At 30.9% G+C, this 11,409-nt stretch overlaps 1 protein-coding gene and 1 pseudogene across 1 annotated transcript; one reads left to right on the forward strand and one right to left on the reverse strand.

Moving 5' to 3' along the window:
• The first annotated feature begins 2,345 nt into the window (after nt 1–2,345).
• LOC150038801 (peroxisomal targeting signal type 2 receptor pseudogene) lies at nt 2,346–4,355 on the forward strand (annotated as a pseudogene).
• Nucleotides 4,356–4,755: 400 nt separating this feature from the next.
• On the reverse strand, nt 4,756–10,806 carry LOC150038802 (protein trichome birefringence-like 41). Its single transcript, XM_090310532.1, has 5 exons — nt 10,511–10,806; nt 8,121–8,292; nt 7,843–8,024; nt 6,342–6,500; nt 4,756–5,108 (listed from the first exon to the last, which is right to left on the reverse strand). Exons 1-5 carry the CDS (start codon nt 10,756–10,758, stop codon nt 4,814–4,816), a joined length of 1,056 nt encoding a protein of 351 aa, XP_090166658.1. The 5' UTR covers nt 10,759–10,806; the 3' UTR covers nt 4,756–4,813.
• Nucleotides 10,807–11,409: the final 603 nt, after the last annotated feature.

Genomic DNA, 11,409 nt, shown 5'->3' on the forward strand with positions numbered 1-11,409 from the left:
GTTCTATAACACACATATACATCTCACCATCATGGTTCTACAATATATATACCTCTCGTCATCCTAGTCTCATAACATACATATACATCTCATCATCGTGGTTCTATAACATACATATACATCTCATCATCATGGTTCTATAACATACATATACCTCTCATCATCCTAGTCTCATAACATACATATACATCTCATCATCATGGTTTTATAACATACATATACATCTCATCATCATGGTTCTACAACATACATATACATCTTGTCGTCCTAGTCCCATAACATACATATGTTGGGGATGATGCCCTAACCTCTCGTGTCCTATAGTTTGTAAACACAGTTTTGAACAAACGCTTATGATGTATAATATATGATATTTTCTTCACTTTTATCTATGAATATTGGATGTTTTATTTGCTTTACCACAAACCAATAAAATAAGATCCCTAGTTGTCGTTTGTAACTTAAGCATGTATATGGAGACATACAAGTGGATCATGTCTTAAGTGATAGCCAAAATGGTCTGTAGTATATGAATATAGGAGGGAAACCTTATCCAAGTAATGCTACGAATGCGACCTACTTTGTAGAATAGTTATAAGTGTTGTGACTTGCTACAAATGGTCTGATCTTGATCATTCATGTGAGGTCATGCGAGCGGGGGCGTCCTATACAAAGATTTTGTATAAGACCGGTCCACAAAGTGTTATAGTCTTGTTATATAACACCATTCATGACAGAGACTCCACTTCATTAGGATGACCATAGGTAACATGACCTCAATCCTGAGTGAATTGGGAACTCCTGCCTTTGAGGGTGGTTCTTTGATTTGCATGGGTGCGAGTGGCTAGATCACCGACTCAAACCCTACCACTTTGGGGATTTTTCTGATTTGGGAGCTAGGAACTCAACTACACAAGATGGAATTCACTCCTTCCCCGAAGCAGGGGTAAGTAGATAGATTGTTCCCTTAAGGGTTGATCCTGAGGCTTGAACGATTTGGCGCCACACACCTTCTCATGGCCCGAGAGGTGTCCACACATAGTAGGACTATGTTGTATTGTTCATTAAAGGGATCAATGGTACTTAAGGAGTTAGATGTAACTATAGGGACAAAACGGTAAATTGGTCCAGTTGTACTTACGAGCATTTGTTAAGGCTTATCGTACTATTGATTGGTTATATCCGATGGACACAGAAATATATCGTTGTGAGAAAAGTGCAGCTGTCGGTCTTTAGTGGAATGCCTGGCAGTTAATGAATGGTGGATCTCATGGCTAAAGAGTTTAGTCAGCTATTCACATACCGTTGGAGCTTCGAGCCATAGGTCCATAAGGTCCCCTTGGTAGTTCAATGCATTCAAGTTGAGAATCAGTTTTTGGGCCAGTTTAAAGTGTTCAAATTGACAAGAGGAGTTCGATTATATATGATATTATTGAACTGGTTAATTGTATATGATATGATTGATATTATGTATGAGATACATTATTTGGAGAAAAATGATATAAATATGATTTATATCTAGTGGAGGATACAAGACTATGGTTCTTATGTTGCATTTGATGTGATATTAAACCATATGTTAATGAATATAATATGATTATATTTATTATTTATTTTTGGACAATTATAGGATAATTGTGCCGACATTTTCTCCGTAACCGTGTGATAGTGAGAGGTTTCTTTCAGTTTTCGTAACTGAAGAATAAAATGAAAATCGTTTTCATTTTGCAAAGAGATCATACATTCGCTCACGTTTAGTGTATACAACCTATCGTATAGCAAATCTGTTGGATTTTATGTCCTAAAACTCGCAATGTAAAAAGATAAACATATTCTATAGTCAATAAACTTGTTATTGATTTTATAAATTGCATACATAAAAATCTAAATCCAATAAACTAAGATCCATGGCTATTATATGAATACTTGAACTTTATATAGAGACAAAGAGATGGATCAAGTTCGAGTGAATAGCAAAAACGATCTATAGTATATGATTAAGGCTGGGTACCTTATTTTGGTAACACTATTGGATGCGGCCTACTCTGTAGCTGTTACAAATTGTTGTAAAGTTACTACAAACGAAGTGATCCAAATTCGATCATGTATTTGACATGAGGAGTGGGGGCATCCTATGCAATGAGTTTGCATAAGATCGGACCAAGAAATAAGTCACTCTTACTTTATAGTGTTGTTTACTAAAACACTTTCTGCGCCAAAATGAATATTAAATGAAGAAAACTATTACATTACATTGTTCGAACAACTTAAATCACTAATTTCATAAACGAATACAAGGCTGTCAGATTTTGAAGCCCCAAAAATATTTCAGATCAATGTCCCCATATTGATCAATAACTCCGACACTAATTCTCATTAGTTACAACTGATTAACCATTTACCATTATTGATTTGGAAAGTTCAGCTTAACATGATTACAATTAAGCGTATATCATTTGCACATGATCATCTGATTTCTTATATCAATCCCACTCAATACAGTTATTTAACTGAGATAAAAGTTCAAGATCGTCAACTTACCATGTATTTTGTCAACTTACCATATATTTTTCTCCTAGTTTTAACAGTATTAATCTTCTCTAGAAACAAAATGCTTGAACCGGAGGAACAGTAGAAGCTTTTAGGGCCTCACCTGAAGAGCAAAGACACTAGTAGGCCTCCAAAAGTTTTTCAGAATAAATACTCTCAGTGATACTCCCGACGTGATGTTGGTTTATTTGTTCTTCAATGGAAAACATGTTTAGAATGGTTTCCTTCTCTAACCAGATTGTTAAGCCAGAACCATATTGTGGTAACAGTAGTAACTGGATTTTTCTCTCTGCAAGAGCAAATTGAAACAAAGATTTAAACCAGTAATGGAAGATATCAGAGTGAACCTTTGAAATTAAATGGCCAAAAATCAAGATAACAGCAAATCATGATCCATGACATGCCGCATGTCTCCCAGCCTTATACCTATCCTTATAAGTTGAAGATAAATTAGCATGAGCTTCAGCCATAGTAGGCCGAATATTGGAGTTTAGGACAAAAAGAGGCATAAGAAAAGAAGAAATGGGGAAGGAGTTCTGGAGCCATAATATTGAAATAACCCCATGTTTAAAGCCAAGAGATTGAGCAAAAAAATCAAACCAGAAACAAGCTACAAACAAACTCACCATGTTACTAAAAAGAAGAACCACGACATTGACTTGAGCACGGAATGGACAATTTGTAGTTGGATAAAGGGATTGAAAAAGAGATGCGTAGCTTCGAACTAACCGAGAGGGTGAGATTAGACTTCAGAGAGAGAGAGAGAGACAGAGAGGTGCTCCTCACTCCTCAATCATGCCCGTCTTTAAGACTCCCTTCAATGGCTACTCCGTCAAGTTTAGCCCCTTCTACGAACCCGCATCGCCGTTGCCACCACTCAAAATTTTGGAATCCTTGGCAATGGTCGCCTTCACGTCCTCAATCTCAATCCCGCCGGTCCCATATCCGAGCACATCGCCTTTGACACCGCCGATGGAATCTACAACATCTCTTGGTCCGAATCTCACGACTCCCTTCTCGTCGCCACCATCGCCGATGGCCCTGTCAAGCTTTATAACCTCGCTCTTCCCCCTACATCTAATCCCATTCGTTCCTTCCACGAACATACTCGCGAAGTTCACTCTGACTACAACCTCGTTCATTCAACTTCTTTTTTACTTCCTCCTGGGACGATACCACCAAGCTCTGGACCCTAGACCACCCCACTAGTGTCAAAACATTCAAAGAGCATGCCTATTGCGTCTATTCCTCTGTCTGGAACCCTCGTCACGACAATGTCTTTGCTTCCGCCTCTGGCGATTGCACCGTTCGCATTTGGGATGTGCGAGAATCATGCTCCACCATGGAGAGACCCATGACTAGGAGAGACCCAAACGTGATGGAGACTGACGGATGGACGACGGACAACCACAGACGGATGACAGACACCCTGATTCGCATGGCCAAGGAGAGATAAGGTTTGGGTAAGAGAGAAATGAAAGGGTTTAGGTAGGAGAGATAGGCGCAAGAGTTGAAAAATGAAAGGGATTTTTTAATAAAGTAAGAAAAAAATAAATTAGACCTATTAAAATCGACATTAAAGCCCATCTTCAATGTCAGTTTAAAACCGACATTATACATCCGATTTCACTTTTTCCAACCAACATTAAAGCTCAAAATTCTTGTAGTGTTAATTAAAAATTTTTAATTACAACAATAAACTAATCTAAGTATAATTTTGAGAGATTTTCAAAAATAGAAAAATAAGAGAAATTATTTACACAAAATAGCAAAATTTTAATTTTTTTTTAAATAGAGTCTAATAGAAGTCTATTAGTGATAGAAACCGATAGAAGTCTAATCGATAGATGTTGATAAAACTCTATTAGTATTTATCCATGTTTTTTTTTTTTTTTTACTATTTCTATAAATAGTTTGATATTTTTTCATTAAAAATTTCCCAATAATTTAACTAGAATAAATATATGATATTGATTAAAAAATAAAATATTTAAATCTACCGATCCATGGTTGGAAATAGAAAAAAAAGAATAAGCCAAATCCAATGAAGTTCAACAACGAAACATACAAATCCATCTTAATGTAAAAAATGAACAAAAACATTAAACAAAGTTCCCTTTTGAAAATATCAATTTTCCCTAATTTTATCCAATCATTGTGTGTTTTGTGTTGTAAACTTGTAATGAGAAATAAGGAAAAGTGACATTTTCTTAAATAATTTTTTTTAAAAAAATGTGGATTTTTTTTTTTTTCTTTTTCCATTCTAAATAATGAGATTGTAAAATATGAGGTTCCAAGTATCAGGAACACCGGCAAGACACCAATGACTACAATCCAATCCGATTCTGCCACCTAAGCCGTAGTTGGAGGGATGCCCATCTTTTCTCAGCAATGATAGCTCCGTCACGTCCAGTAGTTGAACCGGCTTTTTTATTTTGCTTAGTGCCGCCTTTAGCACCGCCACGGCCGGCGGCAACCCGCCTGGATAGACAGAGCCAGCCACCGGTTCTTTTTGCCCCGCACAGCTCTTTGCTCTTGGTTCTCCCCACAAAGTTCCACTGCCATATTATATCATGATCCATCTCAGTTTTTAATTGTCATTTTGTTTACATATATATATATATATATATGTATTGCCCTGTTTTGATATTAGGCTAACTCTATATCTAATTTCAGAGACAAATCTTTTCAGCAGAGTTCTATTCCATATTCAATATAATTTGAGAAAACATACCATATAGATGTGTTAGCAACTCGGAAATTTTTGGTTTGAATCTAGACCTATATTGTCCTAAAAAAATATTAACTACCTTATACAAATTTAGTGATAAAAAAAATTTAAATTTTAATGAAGATGATTTTCAAGATTAGTGATACGGTAGATTTTTAAGGTTAGTGCATTAGCTAGCTAGCGGTTAGTTTTATTATTTGCTTATGAATACTTGTATTGTATCAACTCCAATGAATGTAAAACTTAATTGAAGCACTTGATCTTTCGTGCAATACTTCTTTCCTTACTACTTTCGTTCTCTTCATTTTATTATTTTTTGTTATAGAATAACTACTAATGCAGTGTTTAGAATCTCATGATTCAATTCATAATAGATTTCAAATAAATTTCTTTGGTACTTCAGGAAATATAAAGATTTTAAAATTCAAAGTAACTTCAAATCTTGTTTTACTAAAAAAAACTTCCATGACTAAAATGCTTGAATTTTGGAGGATTTCATAGGACTTGAAAGTAAGTTAATTAAAAGTCTATATTGATAAATTTTTAACTTTCTTTTCTTTTTTGGTTACTATCCTGACATAAAATTTTAAATACATTCATTTCAAATCTTTCTCGTTTCAAATAAAATATTTAATTTAAAATTATTTCTTAGATTTCAAATCACAGGATTTAAAATCATTTAAAGTCCAAACAAATGGCAAGAGTTTCCATTTATATATATAGTGTTTTTATTTATTTTTAAGAAAATTCATCGACTCTACTTGTTAGTAACATTTCAAACAAAATATATTGTAATTTCTTAAAAGGAAAAGAAAAGGCCTAAATAAAAGGAAAAAGTCTTGTTAGGTCGGCTTGAACCTATTATTACGCAAGCTTCAATTATTGTTTTTTTAAAGAAAAAAAAATCAATTATTGTTAAATTATGCAAAATAATTTAAATTCATTATGCTATCCATCTAAATAAAAGAAGATTTTGATCAACATCATTATTTATATTTAATACCTTTTTCAAAGATAAAATAAAATAAGCTAAGAAAAAGGATTAAAAGAAAAAACTTACTTGTAATGGGATGGAGAAATTCCTTGGAAAAAGACTTTAGATTTTTGAGGATCAATGTTGAGATCAACCCATCTTCCCCAAGTTGTGACAGCCTTCTCAAAAGCTACCATTCTATCCATATCTTTCAACACTTCTTTCCCTATTTGAATATAATCCCAACTGAAAATAATAATAATTATTTTTTTTAAAAATATATATATATATAAATTTAGTCTCGACACTTTACTTAATTATAAAAATATCTAATAAATTCATAAATTTTCAATTCTGTGTCTAATATATTTTTAAAAAAATTAAAACTTGCTTAAGTCTCGAAGGTTTCATTTGATAACAATTTTTATTTTAGTTTCGATTTTTTAAAATTGTACTTGTTTTCTCACCCTTTCTTAAGATGGTTATATATTTTATAAAAAAAGTTTGAACTCTTAAATAAATAAATATGAAATAAAAACAACATTTCAAAAACTATATATTTATTTTTTGAATTTTCAAAACTTGGTTTGTATTTTTTAAAAAAAAAACTTTTAGAAATAGATATATAACAAAATAAATAAACTCACAACTGTTTACAAGCTTTAAGTCTAAGAAATAAAAAAGGAAAAATTTAAGGTCTCGTTTGACAATAATTTTGTATTTAGTTTTCTAATTTTGAAATTTGTACTTGTTTTTTTTCTAAATTTTATCCATAATTCTCAAAAATCTAATATATATATATTTATTTATTTATTTATTTGAATTCTTAATCAAATTTTTTTTAAAAAAAACAAGTTTTTATAAACTATTTTTGTTTTTAATTTCCAAAATTTTAGCTTTGTTTTTTAAAAATTGGTCGAAAATGGATAACAAAACAAACCAAAAATTATAGGTAGAAATAGTGTGTATGAACTTAATTTTCATAAATCAAATAATTACCATAGACCTATTATTAGGCTTCCAGTTGAAATATTAGTATAATTTTGTACCAAATAAATTTATGAATTAAAAAAAATAATTGAATATGAAAAGACATTTTCATATACAAATTTTAAGTTTAATATGTATATGTATGTATGTAGAAGGACCCTATTATACTTTGGAAATTTAATTTTTGTTTTGACAAACGATATTGTTGAAAACATTTCAATCAAATTACATTGACAAGGAGAAGAAATCATTGTAAAGTCAAAGCAAGATATGGTAAACAAAGTTCAAATCATTTAGCTCAATTTAGTAATCATTTTATTTTTAAAAATTAAGTTTGTGGACACGACTTCCACCTCCAAATTTCTTCCTTTGTTATATATTTTTTATCGATGGCTTAAAAAATCAAGCTAAATTTTGAGGACTAAAAAATATAGCTTTCAAAAAAGTGTTTTTGAAATTTGGAGTTTGGTTAAGAATTCAATCATTGTACTTAAAAAAATATAAAAATGTGGATGATATTGATTTAATTTTCAATAACAAAATAAAAAATCAAATAATTATCAAATAGCATCTAAAAAAAATGGGGAACGGTACTTACGGTTGAGAAGGTCCCCTACGGTTCCACCAATGCCAAGTATTGAAAATGAGAAAGTGAATGGATTCCCATAGCTTAGCTGATCCTCCATTAATGGAATCCAACTTCAACACTCTCCCAATCTCTTCCTTTACAACATCTACTAGAAATACATTTCTCTCTAACATCACTTTCACTTCATATTCCTATAACCAAATCATTATTTTTCTTTTAATTTTATTCGTTATTTTCTTTTGAGGATTGAATAAGGTTTGAAATGTTATTGATATATAAATTTGTACCGTAAAAGAGAATATGGAAACATCTCCGACTCTTGTCAGGGTGTAAGGTGTATCTGGTACAGCAGAGTGAATCATGCATGTCAAAGATTGCCATTGATTTCTACTAAGTGAGTCTCCGACGAAGAGTATATTTTTTCCTCTAAATTTTTCTAAGAAAAGTTTTCCATCAAACCTAAAAGTAGGAATAATATAATTAGATAATTTTGTTATAAACATATAAATACTAATCTACTTATAGAAACAATAATAAATAAATAAATAAATATATTAAAGCCGTTTCAATGTGGAGTTTTTAAAGAATGAGAAGGTAACCAAAATACATGTGGGAAAACAAGTTTAATTCTTAAAAATAAAATAATTTAAAAGGAATACGTAAAAAGGATATATAAGGAAAGGAAGCAAATGGCAAACATTTTTTCCGATCTCACCCTCCGCGTAGATCGCGAAAAGTGAAAACATACCCCACGTGAAAGGAATCTTTGTTATTATTTCATTTCTTAATTTAAACTATAATTTAAAAATAAGAAAAATAAGTTTTAGGTTTAGTTTTTATTTACTTATAGTCTTTTAATTTTTTGATTTGGTTCCAATTTAGTCTCTAAATTTTAAAATGTTATAATTTTATCTTTGACATTCAAATTTTGTTTCAATTTAGTACCTATGTTTCAAGATTTATACTGTTAACCTTGATTATTCATTAAATACTTATTTTTTGTCAATAATATTAATTTATACTAATGATTAAAAATTATTAAAAGAATTATAATTAATTACATCTCATTATTTTTCTATCACTTTTAAAATTAAATTTAAAATTTTTATTTTAGAATTATTTTTAATTAACTAATAGAAATTGACGTCAATGATTGAAAGTGAATATTAATGAAAAAATTAAAGTTAAAAACATACAATCTTAAAATCTAGGGACCAAATTGAAACAAAACTCAAATATAAAGGGTAAAATTATAACATTTTGAGACTTACAGATTAAATTAAAATAAACTCAAAATTTAAAACCAAATGTGTTGAAATCTAAAGACAAATAGAAACTAGGTTTACCAAAAAAAAAAAAAGTTTTTCCTAAAAATAATAACTGATTGGACTTTAATAATTGATTCAATATTAAATGCTTTTTTATAAAAAAAATCCACCGAATTTAGTTGGAAAGTTTTTCATTTTTTTTCCCTTTTTAATTAAATTTAGGGGTAGATTCAAGTTTTTGGAGGTACACATTTTATACTAACAGAGATACTTTGGTTAATAGAAAAGGCCGATAGATTAAAATAAAACACCATGTCACGTACACATTAAAAAAAATGTAAGTATAAGTTTGTGTTTTGTTCGATGAGGTTTCGTCGGTGAAGGTTGTTTCGTATGGATTTTGTATACCTATTTGTCTCCTATTTGTGTTGAGGCTAGGGTTATTATTGAGGGGTTGGAATTGGATCTAGCTTGTTAGGATGAAGTGGATCATATGACAACTTTTTTCTTTTTTGTGAGATGTTAATCGATATTGTTAAACTATTCATTACATTCTTCTTCAAAATTAGACAGCTAAATCATAAATAACCGTTCTTTTTATTAAGACCACATAAAATACATAAAATGGAAAAATATTATGTGTAACTTTTTTACTAATCTTTTAGGCAAAATTTGACTTTAACATCAATATATTGTGAATTTTCAATTTAGCTACTTCCATAAGAAAATAAAGATCTAAAGTTTGTTAAATTTTATCAACTAAAAATGTTGATTCGTCATCATTAGATTATTTGATTTTATTTTTGGTTTAAACATATTTAGATATATAAATACATTAATCAAATGCTACATGATACATGAAATTCTAACTTATCCATTACAAAATTCAATCACTTGTTAATAAATTATTAAAATGAGTATTGCTTAATCAAGGACAATTATCTCCACATTAATACGATATTTTTCATTTTAAGTATAAATTATCATGATTTTACTTTTGATTTCACTCTAAAATCTCTCGTATCAATGAAGATAATTGTCCTCATTTATATATCTATGACTCATTCCTTTATCTAATAAATGTAAAAGGATAGTTTTGTTTCGTTCGACCAATATATTGTCAGTAAAAAAAATCACTTATTAAAAAAAAATCATAGTGACATGTAAATGGGTTAATAAAAGAATACATTGAAAATAAAAAGTGAATGATGTTTAGAAATAAAATTTAGGCAAACAAACCCCAAAAGTTCTTTTTTGTAATTCAACAAATTTAGGCAAAAAGTGAAAAAGTTAAAAACAACACCCTTTTTTGGGCGAGAGATTTATTTTAATTTTACCAAAAAAATAAAATAAATAGAGAAAAATGGGAAATGAAGAAACGATTGGATTACCGGTGAGTACAGAGTTACCTGGTTAAATCGCAATCGAGAGGTTGCCACCTGTACTTTGTGTAACCCAAATCTGGACGGCCATTTTTGACACAGCTGAACTCGTGCTCGACAAATGGGCAACTCGCCGCCGTGTACAGCGGGTAAGTCTCATCAACAGCCCAACTTCCGGCGAAGAAATTGCACTCCTCCGTCGCATCGGCCGCTGTAGAACCTCCAGAAACGGAAGAGATAAGTAAAAGAAGGATTATCCCACTCCAAAAAACCATTTTGGTTTGTTCTTTTTGTCTGTGACTGAGTTGTGGGGGATAAAATGGGGGCAATGTGGGGGAAATAAATTGGCCAATGAAGAGGAGAGAGAGAAGGGTAGTTTGGTAATTTGTGTTGAGGGGTAATTTTGGAAACTCACATTCACAGTTGTCGTCTTGTTGTAAACGCCAAAGGGAAGCGTTTTGGTTTCTGCTGACGTTTATGGAACTTCCTGCTGGCTGCCTCTTACCTTCCATTCCAATTCCAAGACTTTGAACTTCTTTCCATATAAAGCTTGAATTCCAGAGTAACTAATATTTTGGTTTTATTTGGTAACTGAAAATAGATTTGGCTTTTTTTCTTTTAATAAATCGATTTTATGTAATTTATTTACATGTTGGATGTTTGAGACATATTAGGTTTATACTCTATTTTTTGTTAAAGAAAATGCCACATCAGCAACCAAGGAGGAGTCAAGAAGACACATCAACTGAAGATTGTCATGTCATTGTGGAGAATCATGAAGAATTATTCCCTTCAGTGCTCCAAATTTCTATTAGGATTAGTGATAACAAACAAATATTCTTTCCTCATGTATTGAACCATGTGTCCTCATTTCATTAGTTGTTTAGTATATGATTTTTTAATTCTTTGAATCCCTAAAATAGGGA

The sequence above is a fragment of the Benincasa hispida genome, chromosome 1 (assembly GCF_027475165.1).
Source record: "Benincasa hispida cultivar pf3 chromosome 1, pf3_genome.v1.1, whole genome shotgun sequence".
Lineage (NCBI taxonomy): Eukaryota > Viridiplantae > Streptophyta > Magnoliopsida > Cucurbitales > Cucurbitaceae > Benincasa > Benincasa hispida.

Excerpts from the sequence above, each read along its gene's own strand:
- LOC150038802 (XM_090310532.1), bottom strand. The coding sequence starts at position 10,758 with ATGGTTTTTTGGAGTGGGATAATCCTTCTTTTACTTATCTCTTCCGTT. Across the intron at positions 6,501-7,842 it reads CGTAGGGGACCTTCTCAACC|TTGGGATTATATTCAAATAG; the intron begins GTAAGTACCGTT and ends TATTATTTTCAG. Across the intron at positions 5,109-6,341 it reads ATTTCTCCATCCCATTACAA|TGGAACTTTGTGGGGAGAAC; the intron begins GTAAGTTTTTTC and ends ATAATATGGCAG.